At 34.6% G+C, this 16418-nt stretch overlaps 1 protein-coding gene across 4 annotated transcripts in view; it reads left to right on the top strand.

The window, feature by feature from the left end:
- The first annotated feature begins 855 nt into the window (after positions 1–855).
- The window catches only part of LOC143247221 (ras-related and estrogen-regulated growth inhibitor-like), a 40918-nt gene continuing 25355 nt past the window's right edge, over positions 856–16418 (top strand). For 2 of the 4 annotated variants that reach the window (XR_013026440.1, XM_076494929.1), the window contains exon 1: positions 856–1409. Coding sequence is in view for 1 of the 4 variants with exons in the window: in XM_076494929.1 (XP_076351044.1) it covers positions 1133–1409 (277 nt within the window). In the remaining 3 variants the exon portion in view is untranslated. The remainder of the gene's footprint in view (positions 1410–16418) is intronic. The other 2 variants (XR_013026441.1, XM_076494930.1) reach the window with 1 other exon arrangement.

Raw genomic sequence — 16418 nt, 5'->3', positions numbered from 1 at the left:
TAATTGCTTCATCGCGACACAAAATAAAAATATATTTCCTTATATATTGAGAAATTACTTCAGCAGCGAATATTATCTTGAAACCTATATATTTTAGGTTTTGTTTAAGTTTGTTTTGAATTTCGCACAAAGGTGCTACAGGACTATCTATGTAAGCCGCACCTACTTTTGACGTTTATTTCTTTAAAACTGAGCATAAAGCTACACAATGAGCTATCTATGCTCTGTCAACCACGAGTATCAAAACACAATTTCTAGCGGTGTTAATCCGCAGACATTCCGCTGTGCCACTGGTGGGCAGTTTTGAAGTGGTGCACTGGTGAGAAAATCATGTCGTAAATAACGACCACACACCGCCAACTCTTGGACTACTCTGTTACTAATGGACAGTGGAATTTACTATTATATTATAACGCCCTTATGGCGGAGAGGGCGAGAATATTTGGCGACAGGGATTCTAATCTGCGATCCACAAATTGCGAATAGAGACTTCAAGCCACCAGATCGTACTTTTAGGTATAAAAATTGTCAATCTCTTGAAAAGTGTTTTGAGAGTTTAAAACAATGGTTACTGATGAAGGAAACCATTAACATTATATCTCTTACGTTGACAGAACAGAATATATTAACAAGAGTGACCTGTTGAAAGTACGCCTGAAATGTTGCCAGTTAGTTCATAATTTATCGTAAAATAAATAACTGCCTCCCTTGAGTATATGAAGCCATTAAACATAACACATAACGTTTTCTTTCCTATTCGAGGAGTCAGTTACCTGTTGCATGTTTACGTACATCCTTTTCTGTTTACTGGTAATGTTGCGACGCCTAGCGGTGATGAAAATAAATAAATAAAGCTCGTAGGGTGTCTGGAGCGTGCGTAATGTGTTTGGCTTTTCCTTGCGAGGCTAAATTTCTTTGGTGAAGTAAGCGTCTTAACTGATAGACACACGGTATTGTACAAATAGCATTAAAGAACACTGCTCGATTGGATGTTTATCAGGAAACGCGTTCCTCTTAGAAGACTTTAACAGCACCCATCCATCTACCAAAGAAATGATTTCAACCAGACATAGATGTCTCAGAAGTAAGCTATCCCCCAACCCTCCCCGATCCACTTAGTTTATTAAAATGAATGTGTCTTAAAACCCAGTATAGCAAGGACGGTTCACGTGGTGACTTTACAGATAACGTGGCAGATCGAGTGATGTCACGCATTGGTCGCCACGCTGTCGGCTCGAGTCTTGCGTGCCAAGATTCGACTGTGGCTCGGGAAGCTTCAAGTTCCAACGGTTTCGTTAAAGATTTTTTTCGGGTTGTTAATAACGGGCATCTAGGATCACATCAAAAGATGACGAAACCCGCAGACAGTCGTCTTGTTCTCCTAGGGAACCCTGGAGTTGGAAAATCAGGTAAGTGAAAAAAAAGTCCACCTCTCGACAGGCGTTTGTGAAACAAACAGCTCGAAACTTAACTTTTCAACTCCTCATGCATGTTTCAACATTTCAACAGTAAGATTATTCTGATGACGTTTTATTAAAGCTCACATCTTCCATGTTACTAATGTCCGCGGAGAAATACCCTAACAGATAATTCATGCGATTACTTTAACTGATGTCGTATTTTATATTCAGATCAGTTCTGGTTAAATGTCCCCCGTTCGGACAGCGATAAGTCTATGAATTTACAACGCTAAAATCAGGGGTTCTATTCCCCTTGGTGGACACAGCAGATAGCCCGCTGTGGCTTTGCTATAATAAAACATAAACTCTGATTAAACATTTTGTGGAAATATTTAGATTCTCGCCAGTTCTGGGTGAAGTATTCTGAACACCTTGTTATATGTGTATTCTTCAAGATTAGATGATCGATCACTCCTTGCATCTGTATCATTGTCTATTCTTATCATTTCTAATTCGAATTAAATGTTCTTGGCCAATCACTTTGTGTGTGTGTGTTTTTTTTCTTATATCAAAGCCACATCGGGCTATCTGCTGAATCCACCGAAGGGAATCGAACCGCTGATTTTAGCGTTGTAAATCCGTAGACTTACCGCTGTACTAGCGGGGGGCCAATCACTTTGTAACTATCACCCCTTTCTCTCTGTTTACAATTTAAACAGTTGGTGAGTGTTTTTAGTTAAGCCTTTTAAGCACCTGAGAAATATCGAATAAAAAAAGTACATTGCTGAGATTTGGTTGTCCTTCTGGAGAGTGAAAATGACAAAAAATGCAAGGAACTGCTACTATGAATGTCAACTGGAATACTGAGTGATTGGTGTTACCTAGAGTATCACGAATTGGTTGCGTTTTTGGTGTTGCCTAGAATACCACGAATTGATTGAGTTTTTGATGTGTTGCTTGTAAAACTAGCCTGGAATTGCCTGTGTTTAGAGTACTTGACTCACGACTGCGGGTTGTGGAATCGAATCCCATCACTGAGTGTGCGTCCTTTCAACCATCAGAGCCGTTATATTATAATGATCAATCCTGCTATTCGGTTAAAGTAGCTGAAGACTTGGTGGCAGGTAATATTAACTATTTCCATTCATTCTAATCTATAATTTCTAAATTAGAGAATGAATTAGCGTGAATAATCCTTTTGTAGATTGGCACAAAATTCACTAAACAAACAAATAGTTTGTAAATCTTAACCCTGCTTTAAGCAACATAAAGCCGTTTACTGCTAGATGTATTATTTTTAAAACTTATCTGTACTTCAAATAACGAATGTGTCGATAAGTGATTCATACAGATATCTAAATACTAGTATTGCTTGGTGATCTACACTCAGTGGATGGCACCCTGACTGCTGACAGGTGGAGGAACGTTTAGATCCATTATGTCACATCCTTAGAAATACAATTTTTGATACAAGTATTCATTTATTGAATGCTTAAGATCGCTGTCTTGCTGGTAAATGTTACGATGGAACACTCGTAACTATGACTTGATCAGAACAAAGTCCTAATAAGAACGTTTATAGATCAAAAGACAACTGAAAAAGTTGGCTGTCTTGTGGTGAATAACGCACAAAATATTTGGAACAATATTTCACCATTTTAAGTTCATAAGCTGTGTAGCAAAATGAAAATAGCTTGTAATATTTTGCGTTTGTTTGTTTGTTTGTCTAATTTCGCACAAAGATATATAGGAGTGCTACTTGCGCTACCCACCCCTAATTTAACAGTGTAAGACTAGAGGGAAGGTAGCCAGTAATCACCACCACTTCCAACCCTCGGGCTACTCTTTTACCAACGAATAGTGGGATTGACCGTCACATTATAACGCCTCCACAGCTGAAAGTGCGAGCATGTTTGGTGTGACAGGGATTCAAACCCACGACCCTCAGATTACTTGACCATGCTGGGCCATATTTTGCGTTAAGCAAAGGACTTTCAGGAAAGGTTTTTCAATCCATTTTTCTCAGAGCCTGTACAATCACTGTCGGTTTTTCCAATCGAACAATAAAGGAGGACGTAGTCTCAAACTATCATATGACAAGCCAATGGAAAAAAATCACTTTCCATCTTTACTTATTATGTTCCACTTTATAACAAGTTATCTTGTGAGAAAGTTAATGCGATACTATATGAGAATGACCAGAAAAGTAGGTAACTAGGGTTAAAAGAACTAAGCCACTTCTTTGACCAATTTTCTACTTTTAACCGTACATATACCTGTATGCATGAAAATTGTTAGTGAACTTTAAGGTTTCATCTTATTAGCTAAATGCAACAAACATATCTAGTTTGTTTATGTACTAATTTACATAAATCAAGTTAAAATATAAATAACATTGATTTTTTTCTATTCTTGACACCATAACGAATATATGTGAGTATGCATGTGTGTGTGTGTTTGTCTACCAAACCTTCACAAAATGTATATCTTCATTTTCTCACTCTTATTACCTTGATATGGAGCCCAATGTTCTTAACAGAAGGAATATTGTAGTTATCTTCAGATCAGTGGATCAAATCCAAACTTGCTTAAACAGCCCACGTCATGATATGAATCTCCAGCACCCTCTACGGATGGAATAACATAGTCATCTTCACCCCAGTGGATCAAGGTCAAGCTGGCTTTAAAAGGTCACATCATGGTGTTAATATTCATTGCTTTTCAGAATTAAAATGACATCTCTGAATATTCCCGTCATACCCAAATTGCATCCAAAGCAAATAATAAACACGGAGACAGTTTTGTTTTTACTTCTTATCCAAGTCTTCCCACTTCAAGCGTCAAAAAGAGTTTATTATTGCATTTAAAGTAATGCTGAGTGGCTTGCTGGCTACGTTTCTCCTAGGAAATCGAACAACATTGAAATGTTTGTCAATATTACATATGCAGAACTGTTGTCCTGAACTCTTGGTCGCATCATGTGTGGCTTAGCTGTCAGTATGCTTAACTATTAATCTGAGGTTTTATAGTTTGCACTTCATTACTACCGAAAACAAAATTCGTACTCCGCACTTTTGGGGCCATAGGAACATTAAAGGAGTGACAGTCATCTCACACTATGTAATTATAGTGGCGCAATAGTTTGTGGTGGGTGGTTACAATAACTATTGGGTTGAGGAATAATTCGTGAGCGTTTTTTCAAGTTAAAAAAATATATTCGTAAATGAAACGCTTTCGCAAAATATTTCATGTCATTTGGTAGATAATTTTTTGCTCTAATAGATGGTGTGTTTGATTTTCATCTCTTTAATTTTTGCTTTCATTTTCAGCTCATTAAATGGAATGTCAAGCGGACACAATCGAGCATTTTCGACACCATCTGCTTTTCGCATTTAATTTCTTGCAATTTCGTTTAAAACAATGCATACTATATACCTAGGTATTACATGAAATAAAGTATCATAATAAATGTTTTGGGTGTAATGTGTTCATGCGTTGAAGTATTGTATAGTCTTACATGTAATGCTTGAATGAAATTATTTAAAAATGCTCACGAATTATTCCTCAACCTAATACCTTTCTTCTAATCTATCACTTCAAAATTAGAGATACTTAACACTCATAGACCTCAAATAGATTTGTTCAAAAATCCAACAAATAAGCTAACAAGCTCTGATCAATGTTCAGGAAGATGAATTTGACGTTAGGTTTATGGATTCAAAAGATTGCAGCATGCACAGGAATCATGAGTATCTGATATCCCATACTAGCACATTTAGTGGCCTCTTGGTTCTCCACAATATTGCCCAGACTTAGATTCTCACACCAACAGAGCTGTTTTCATAAACCATTTCACAAATTTCATATCTCCGTATTCCAACTTACTGTGCAGTGATGCATTTCACACTTAACACGTAAGTTCTGTAGAAAATCCTTCAAAACGTTTTGTAAGAATACGTCTAAGGTGTCTGACCCTGTCTGAGTAGTGAAAATATAGATACTGGACACAGGGTAAATCACACTGAAATAACAACGGATGTTTTAACTGAGGAAGGTGCTTTTATTAAATTTCGAAGGATTTCAAATCATCTTCAGATCTAGAAATCCAGATATTTACAATCTTTCCCAAATTGATAACATAATGTTTTACATACAAACTTATATAATGCAATTTTTCTCATACAGAGTACGCCATCTACGAAAATTAAATTGAGCTATAATCATAAGGTATCACTTAACCTGTCACTAGAGAACTACTTTTCACGAGAAGGTGGATTTGATATCGTAGGCGAGTGACCCAAAACAATAAGTAACTAAAGCACAAAGAACTCAACCACTTCCTTGGCCAAAATTCATACACTTTTTACCTGAAAATCTTGAACACTTCTACGTAACATATACAATTAAATAAGTTGACTTAGAAAATATAGTTACATATTAAATATTAAATGCAGTTATATATTAAATATGGAGTTCTTTTAAATACCATTATTTAATATGGTTAACTATATATCATAGCTAAACTCTTTTAAATACCATTATTTAATATGGTTAACTATATATCATAGCTAAACTCTTTTAAATACCATTATTTAATATAATTACTTATTTACGTAAGCAAGAATCTTCTAAATGTCATTGTTGAATATAGTTATGTAAATGTCATTCTTAAATATAGTTATGTAAATGTCATTGTTGAATATAGTTATGTGAATGTCGTTGTTAAATATAGTTATATAAATGTCATTGTTGAATATAGTTATGTAAATGTCATTGTTGAATATAGATAGGCAAATTTCATTGTTCAATATAATTATGTACACCTTTGTGTACATTAATTGAAACAAATGGTCATTTTACAGTATTTTCAGCATGGCGGCCGGTGTAGGCTTGCTGGACCCGCTGATTTCCCTTAATAGTCATGTTTTCACACAAACGGCATCATTAGCTGTGTTTTTCAGTATGGTCAATCTACTTTTGGGATATATGACGAAATTTTGAGGAATATTACGTCATTTAAAATTGCATTAGAAGGGCAAGGAGACCAGTCAGAAAACAACTTCTTACCAACTCAATGAAGAAAAACAGTATCAATGGGGTCTAAAATACAAGAACTGGATGCAAGAACAATGGAGGAAGGTGTTATTCAGTGACGAGACTTATTTCTTTGTACAAGGTCAAAGAAGTCTGCATGTTTGCAGATCTCCAGGCGAGAAACTTCGAGAATCTCACATCAATCAGTTCGTAAAACATCCCTTGAAGAAGATGTTTTGGGACTTTTTCAGCCACTATGGCGTTGGAGGCTTACATATCGTAGAAGATATGATGCGAGGACCACAGTACATCGAAGTTTTGCAGAGAAGAGTCGTTCCAGAATTGAAAAAGAGATTTCCTGATGGATCTGGCATTTATCAGCAAGATCTGGCTCCGTGCCACACATCGAAACTTGTGAAGAATTTTATGACTACAACGCGAATAAAGGTGCTGGACTGGCCTGGAAACTCTCCGGACTTAAATCCTATTGAAAATCTTTGGGCGATTTGTAAAGAAAGACTTCGGGGAAAAGACTGTACTACGAAAGATAAGCTAATTGAGGCCATAATTGAGGTGTGGTACCGCAATCCAAAAATTAGTAAAGATCGCAGTCAACTCGTGGACTCGATGTCAAAGCGGATTAATGATCTTCTAAAAAATAAAGACGGTCGTATCATGTATTAATTTGTGAGTAATTTTTGGATTCTCAGAAATAAAACGCAAAAAATTGAAAAAATCGTAATTTTCCGTCTTGTTTCAATTAATTTGCACAAGGGTGTAAATTTCACTGTTGAATATAGTTATGTAAATTTCATTATTGAATGTAGTCATGTAAATTACATTATTGAATATAATTATATAAACTTCATTTTGAATATAGTTATATAAATGTCATTGTTGATTATAGTCATGTAAATGTTCAATATAATTATGTAAATTTTATTGTTGAATATAGTTATGTAAATGTTGCTTCATTGTTAAATATAGTTATATACATGTCATTGTTGATTATAGTCATGTAAATGTTCAATATAATTATGTAAATTTTATTGTTGAATATAGTTATGTAAATGTTGCTTCATTGTTAAATATAGTTATATACATGTCATTGTTGATTATAGTCATGTAAATGTCATTGTTGATTATAGTTATGTAAATTACATTATTGAATATAGTCATGTAAATTTCATTGTTCAATATAATTATGTAAATGTCATGTCACTGTTGAATATAGTTATGTAAATGTCATTGTTGAATATAGTTATGTGAATATCGTTGTTAAATATAGTTATGTAAATGTAATTATTAAATATAGTTACGGTCATTATATTCTAAACACAACGATTTTTTTCCCGTTAACTATTAAAAAGACAAATGGTTTTCTAAACAGCTCAGTTGAATCTAGCCAACAATACAATTAATACAGAATATTTTAAAACGCTTCCTAAGAACTGAATTTATAGCGTTTGTAAGTGTAAGAACTGAATAGGTTCGCTCAAACTAATAAACGTTATAAACAGAAGGAAGTCTATAAATCACTAATAAACTTGTACGAGTAAAGACTATCTTAATGAGCATAAGAGTTTGCCAGGCAGAAATAATAAGCATTAACATATCGTAATGTGAAACCTACATTTTGTAGCGTTTTAAAATGTGTTTACTGAATCGCTCTAAATAAACTCACGTCCTATGAGCTAGTTGGCTTTTCAAGTTCAGCACTGAGAATACGCTGCGTAAAAAGCATAAAATTAAAGGTATGAAGCGTTTTAAACAAGGTGATTATACATACGATTTTGTGATAGTTGTTTATACGGATTTAGTCCGTTTCAAGTAACAGTTCCATGTGACTTATTTCAGCAAAAAGGGTAAACAAGCAAATAATAAGAACAACAAAAAGATGTTCTCTCTGACCTGATATTTCAATGCACTGTGTTTTATTTCTACCACCTGGTTCCTTCGGGCTTTACCCTAATATAACTTGTGAACCATATTTTATTAGCTTTCAGCTTTAAACAAAACCTATTACTATTCTTAACCACAACAGGTTATGATAAACTCACTTCCTGCAATATTCTCACAAAAAATATCGGAAGCCCGACATGGCCATGTGGTTAAGGCATTCGACTCGTAAGCTGAGGGTCGCGGGTTTGAGTCCCCGTCACACCAAACATGCTCGTCCTTTCAGCCGTGAGGGCATAATAATGTGACAGTCAATTCCACTATTCGTTGGTAAAAGAGTGGCATAAGAGTTGGCGGTGGGTGATGGTGACTAACTACTTTCCTTCTATTTTACACTGCTAAATTGGGGACGGCTAGCGAAGATAGCCCTTGTGTAGCTTCGCGCGAAATTCAAAACAAATAAATAAAAAACATCGTGAGGTCCTTGGCGATTTTTTTTATTGATCGCAAAGGTATACAATAGGCCATCTGCGCTGTGCCAACCAAAAGTACTAAATCTTGACCGTTAGCGCTATAACTTACAGCTGAGCCACCAGGGGCGTCATTAACAAAAAGGAGAAGTGTAATAGTTATCCTGCCCGAACTATGAATTCTAGGATTCGTGATTATTGTCCAGTTTTCGCAAAATTAAGCTGTGTCTTTTAGGCTTGCTTTACGAATTATAGTCAATCCAAAAGGATGGCGGAAAGTGTTGTGGAATGTTTATCTTTTTTCTGGGCTATCAGTTCAAAGTCGTGGACGACTATACGAAGATGATCCTTCTTTCAGTTTTATGAAGAATTAAAAAGCGTACAAACGATTCTCCTTTCTTTATAATTATAATTCGACACTAATACTAAGTCTATTGTATTTTTAAATACTACATCCCAAATCCAGTCCCTTAAGAATTTTTAATAATTAGAAAAGCATATAATAACAGTATTCCAAACACACTATATTTGTCACATCCATTGCAACGACGCATTTTACTCAATACAGAACTCATCAGACGGGCTGGAATAGTACAAGACACTCACACCATAACAATTCTTACTACCAGATATCAAAAGCGGGGAAAACATGAAATATACTAAAAGAATGAACAACTGTTTGAATATTGATAAAATAATTAATTCTTTAAATAAAGTATTTCGATAGATGATTACGGTTTCTGGGACTTGTAACTGTGGTCCTAAAAACACATTCTGTACTTCTGTGGACTTGTTGAAAGAATAACAATCAGATTTCACTATTTGTTTAACCAAAAATTGGTGGCTCATTCACTTGACTATCTAAATTGCCTTCCCTCTAGTGTATCATTTCAAAATTAAAGACGACTAGGCGTATGTATCCCTTGTGTATGCGTAAAAGTGTAAAAATAAATCATCGTGGAAGAATACTCGTGATAAAGAAAAAATACATTTCTAAGAGTTTAGGGACGAGATTATTCAGCTTGTAAGTAAATGATATATCTCTAGATGTGTCTGGCCCACAACAGTTGAGACAACTAAGTAGGATACACTATTCTTTTTCTTTTTGTAATTACTTTGATTAACATTAATAGTTGGAATGCTAATACGTCTAATTTTGTTACTTCTTCATTTCATTATTATTATTATTATTATACTTTCATTGTAAAGATTGTTTTGCGTTGTTACCTTCGTATCTGTGTGTGTGTGTGTGTTAAGACTAACCTAAATATCCAAAGTTCGTCGAACCTTGTTAGTTATTAATGGGATTACTGCCGAAAATGTCGTACCTTATTCCGTTTGAAAGTTAATATTAAGTATGAATAACGTACGTAAAAGATCGAAATTCTCTACGGAAGAAGTTTGTAGGAACAAGGTATATAGTAAAGGGATAACAAAAAGTGGACAACCGTTTTGTGATTGTTAAAAGTCAAAGGTTAAAGGCGTAAAAAATAACTCTCACATATGTTTAGATCAATCCCCGTGGTTTTCTCTAGAGAGTTTAAGAGTTATATTTATAATATAAAGATAAAATCTTCATTCATCTCATGAGAAGTTGCCCATTCTTCCTGCTAAATAAACAGATGTTATTGATTTCTTTACATTCACTATTATGCCATCGTACTAGGACAATGTCTACAAAATAAAGAGTTTTAGAAAAATCAAAATTTTATGTAGACTCTAACGTGTAGATGTTTTTTATTGTGTTACACCACGTATAAAAAGCACGATGTGTTTGTTTGAATTTCCCACAAAGCTACACAAGGACTATTTGTACCAAATGCTTTCGTGGTGAAGGACTAAATGGAAATACTCGTCATTACCAACTGTAAACCACTGTGATACTCTTGAACAAACAAATAGTGGGATTTACCGTCAAATTATAATGCATCCGCGGCTGAAAGGGCAAGTATATTCAGTAAAGGTTACGATTCTAGCACCCCTAATCGCCACGCTTCAAAACGATACCAATCAGTTGATACTGAACAAAATACAGATTTTAATGATTAAGTAACTTTAATTCAACAAACTTCAGCTTGTATTGTTATACAAAACTACTTTATTCCAACAAACTTCAGCTTGTATTGTTTTATAACACTACTTTATTCCAACGAACTTCAGCTTGTACTATTTTATAACGTTATTTTATTCCAACGAACTTCAGCTTGTATTGTTTTATAACACTACTTTATTCCAACAAACTTCAGCTTGTACTATTTTATAACACTACTTTATTCCAACGAACTTCAGCTTGTATTGTTTTATAACACTACTTTATTCCAACAAACTTCAGCTTGTACTGTTTTATAACACGACTTTATTCCAACAAACTTCAGCTTGTACTGATTTATAAAACTACTTTATTCCAACGAACTTAAGATTGTATTGATTTATAACACTACTTTATTCCAACAAACTTCAGCTTGTACTATTTTATAACACTACTTTATTCCAACGAACTTCAGCTTGTATTGTTTTATAACACTACTTTATTCCAACAAACTTCAGCTTGTACTGTTTTATAACACGACTTTATTCCAACAAACTTCAGCTTGTACTGATTTATAAAACTACTTTATTCCAACGAACTTAAGATTGTATTGTTTTATAACACTACTTTATTCCAACAAACTTCAGCTTGTACTGTTTTATAACACGACTTTATTCCAACAAACTTCAGCTTGTACTGATTTATAAAACTACTTTATTCCAACAAACTTCAGCTTGTACTGATTTATAAAACTACTTTATTCCAACGAACTTAAGATTGTATTGTTTTATAACACTACATTATTCCAACAAACTACAGCTTGTACTGTTTTATAACACTACATTATTCCAACAAACTTAAGATTTTATTGTTTTATAACACTACTTTATTCCAACGAACTTAAGATTGTATTGTTTTATAACACTACTTTATTTTAACGAACTTTACTGCTATTTATAAGACCGTTTTACTTAAGCACTTTGTTGTGAGTAAAATAATTTATTGGTTACTAATGGACGTTGTCCTAGAATTATTAAACACTTTTCACTCAATTCTGAAGCTATATTTGTATATACCGAACCCTAATGTACTCGCGAAACGAGGCCTCAACATTGAAACCACATTCAATTTGTATTAAGACAAAGAGCCTACAGTTCAGATTATTCCATTTCCTGGAGATAAATCACATGTTACAGTAAACCTTAGCATTCTATAATAGTGTGTTCTTTGCTGACTTTCTTGTGGTAACGATAATTAATTATGACGTCATCTGAGAATATCCTTTAAAGGCAGCGATTTCTTGTTTAAGTCAATGTTGGTAAAGTACTGTGTTGGTTAATACTTGTGTTTGAAACATCTCTTATGTGGGTATGCTTTAAACACTTTCAGTATGTTTTAAACACCAACTGTTAAAATTAAAACCATATACAAAATAGCGTTTGTTAATGGTATGAACACTCTTATTAAACAACATTCACGGCACGTCGGTACATACGTATCACGTTATTACTAAGGTAATCATAATCTTGACACGTTATTGAAAAAAACTAGAATGACAGCTTAACATTGATATCACCTGGTAGTGAGGACGTTAGAATCTCAATCTGCAGGGTGTTATAAAGATATGTTTAATCCCCACTATTCGCTGATAAAACGTAGTCGGAGAGTTAGCGGTGGACGATGCTAACTTGATACCCTCAATCTAACTTTATCATTTCACAATTATGGCTATCGTAAGTAACACTCAAGTGACTTCGCACGAAAATCAATAAACCCACAATGGGTATCGAAACCCGGTTTCTAGCATTGTAAGTCCGCAAACATACTGCTGTGCCACTTAGGAGAGGGTAACCAATAGATAGGTAATACAAAATTCACTTTTAGTACACGAAATCTGTTCCTAAACTATTTGAACAATAAATTAAACGTGATAAATATATTTAAATAAAACACACGCGAATGAAATATTTATATAGTAAGTTAAATAAAGTCTTACTTGTTTTAATAAAAAAACCATGATTTTAGGGGAATTTTGTACGACAGCAATACTCAGCGTGGAGCGCGCGTAAATTCGATTCCATTTTTTTACTCATCAATTTTATACCAGCCTACCCTCAAATTAAAATTCTTTTGGGCAGGATTAGGGTAAATTAATCTATGAGACCTTGGGCGTGATCAAGTACATTATTCTAAAGGATTTGACCTTCTGAGTCGAGAACTGTAATAAGATCTTAAATCGGTCAAGAGATGAGGGAAATACAATTTAAAAGTTTGTACTTGAATAAAAAAAAAATACTGCATAAGAGCCTTTTAATGAGCTGTTATGCCGCGACTAAAAATATACAGTTCAATAGAACGCTTAATATGATTTTAAACATTTACAAATTATTTACAAGACTGTAGTTCTGACTATCATTTATTTGCATCTGACATATTTTACTGTGAACAATGTTTTAGCTAATACAAAAATAAATTTGAATGTTTATAAGATCGTTTATAATCAGAATAAAACAAATTCCAATAAATAAAACTAATATAGTTTTAACCCCCTATTGAGGTAAATACAACTTATTAAAGGTGAATTTTACAGAAAAAAGAAAACTTTGCAGTCAAAAGAACTACTCATACTGATTAATTTTGAAGGTTCACATTTTTTATAAAAAATATGTGCTAATAAATGAAACATAGAACTTGGTGCAGAAAGAGCCCTTTTCGAGCGGCAATCCGAACGTTTTAGTTTTTACGTCTGCCGCTAGGAAAAGTACTGTGACGTAACAGTTGCCAAACAAAACCCCAACGCCAGCGCGTTGAATGTAAATAAACATGGCCAGTGCATACGGAGAAACAGAGGCGGAGTCTGTTTTGACTTTGTGTTCTGAACAGTGTCGAGTAGCACCATATCAATTCAAACCTACTCTGAACGAACCTAGAACAGTTACTTTTGACACAGATCTGACAAGTTCTAGTGATGAGGACAGTTCCATGAGCAAGAGTAGTGGAACTGTGAGTGATACTGATAGCGCCCAGACCGGTTGCGAGTCATCATACCTCCAGTGGAGGAATGGTAAGCCTAAGTCATAACAACAAATATGATCTGTATTATTTCACGTGCAATTTTAAGCATCTCGAAACCTGTCTGGTGTTTATAAATTATTAGTATCACAGACTGGGTTTTATTTGTTTATTCTTTGCCGACTATGGTAACTAATACTCGGCCCTTCCACAATCATTGTACCGGGTATTTATGACTTGTAACAAAATGAATTTCAATTATACGTCATAATTCTGTCTATAAAATCAAACTAGATGTAGCAGTCTGAATACTTAATTTATCTTGAAATGTTAAATTTGAAAAATGGAATTCTTCAAACTTTTCCATATTTAAAAATGATACAAAAACATCTACAGAATGATCTACCAGCTTTAACTTGGAAGATACTCTACTTGGGATAGATTTGTCCACTGTCTACACTAGGAAATCAATGTTTCATTGACTTTCAGGTGTCACAAATGTAAAACACGTTCATGAATGTGAAATGTGTATGTCTAGTTACATTCTTCAAACTTTTGTACTTTTTAAATTATTATATTATACTAGTTATTGTTTATCGCTTTATACTGCACACATACCTTTAAGTTTGTTCTTTTCGTGATGGCAAGGGATGGCTCCAGAGGGATAGAACTTGTACACTGCCGGCTAAGATTAGTCCTCAGCTCCACACGAGGAAAGATGGTGGGGACAATTCTGTCTACTGCCGATGTTTTTTTTCAGTCTCAACCTGCCTGGCTTGAAACCCACGGAATCCAAACCAGTGGGATCCGACACAAAACATGAACGTTCAAAGTGATCTTGACAAAGCTTTGCATGGTGTGAAGTCCAATTCTTCTTATTGACCATCCGAACCCACTGTCGCCACCTGCCGGTTCCTTCTCCTTGCACGGAAACGAAAAGAAGCTTTTGCCCGATGCCGAACCGTTTTGACAACCAATTAGCAACGCAGTAAACCATGTTATCATAAAACAAACATAATGTAGCAATATCAAGACAAAAATAGTCTCACAAAGCATGTAATCCGAAAAAAGCAGCGATAGATTTACATAAAACACCAGCATTGAAAGGAACACAATGATCGGCGCGCAAGGAAGCGTGTTTGGCAACTACTACGTCACGGAAACAACCGAACGACCGAGAGGAACTTGAGTTCGAAAACCCGCATATTTTGTTTCATTTTTTACTCAAAAACTAAAGTGTTTAAAAATATGGCAACCACACAGGAACTATATCTAACCAAAGTACAGTTTCTAAAGCAATTATTAAATTTGTTAAAAATTCACCTTTAAATCATCGTTTGTTGAACACTTTAGGTACAAAATGTCCTGTCTTCTTATTACGTTTAAAACCATATTTGTTAATAATGTACCACCAGAATGTACTTTCTACTAGATATCTGGGTCCAGAGGAAGAAAAACTTCGAAACGTTAACTTAATAACACTACAACATCCAAACTCTTACTTACAAACACTAAAACTCTGAAACGTTTACTTACCATCACTATAATAACTACAGAACGTTGGCTTACTAAACATTAAGAAACACTTACTTACCATCACTATAATAACTACGAAACATTGACTTACTATACATTAATAAACACTTACTTACCATCACTATAATAACTACAGAACGTTGGCTTACTAAACACTAAGAAACGCTTACTTAGCACCACCATAATAACTGCGGAACGTTCACCTACTAAACATTAAAACTTTAGGTTAAAACGTATTCATAACTTTTTTATTATTTGTTAGAAAGCATCACCAAGTCTTTTACCACAGCCCACGGGGACAGGCAGCTTCCCTCGTAAGATAGAATACTAAACTAAAAACAAACATAAACACACACGAGCTAAATCAGTATCATTATATAGGACTTTTTCTTGGTTTATAGTAACTAAGTCTATGTGATTTATGTCCATTTGTCAGTCAGTCGAAAACATGAAGGTCAAAATGAAGTGAAACAGACGACAATCTGTTAAAAAAAAAGTAAAAGAGCAGACGAGACAATTTGTTTGCTTTTTTTTCTTCCTTTTTTTTTTGAAGGAAAGGGGGATCAGTCTGCGGGGTTAAACTTAATTCTCGGAAATGGAATTTTCTCTATGACGTGTCCATGTTTCTAGTCTATAATACTCATATGTTTGTGATATGGTGTATTGTAGATATGCGTTAAAGAAATACAGAGTGACTTTAAGGGCGTTTTGTCACTAGTTTTCCTACAAAATAAAAATCGCTTGAATTGAATGGTCACATCTCGGTGGTAATATTTTGCTCGTGTGGTCACATCTGGGTGGTAATATTTTGCTCATGTGGTCACATCTCGGTGGTAATATTTTGCTCGTGTGGCCACATCTGGGTGGTAATATTTTGCTCGTGTGGTCACATCTGGGTGGTAATATTTTGCTCATGTGGTCATATCTCGGTGGTAATATTTTGCTCGTGTGGCCACATCTGGGTGGTAATATTTTGCTCGTGTGGTCACATCTCGGTGGTAATATTTTGCTCATATGGTCACATCTGGGTGGTAATAT

This window comes from Tachypleus tridentatus, chromosome 3 (genome assembly GCF_004210375.1).
Source record: "Tachypleus tridentatus isolate NWPU-2018 chromosome 3, ASM421037v1, whole genome shotgun sequence".
NCBI lineage: Eukaryota > Metazoa > Arthropoda > Merostomata > Xiphosura > Limulidae > Tachypleus > Tachypleus tridentatus.
This window is presented reverse-complemented; position numbering and strand designations above follow the sequence as displayed.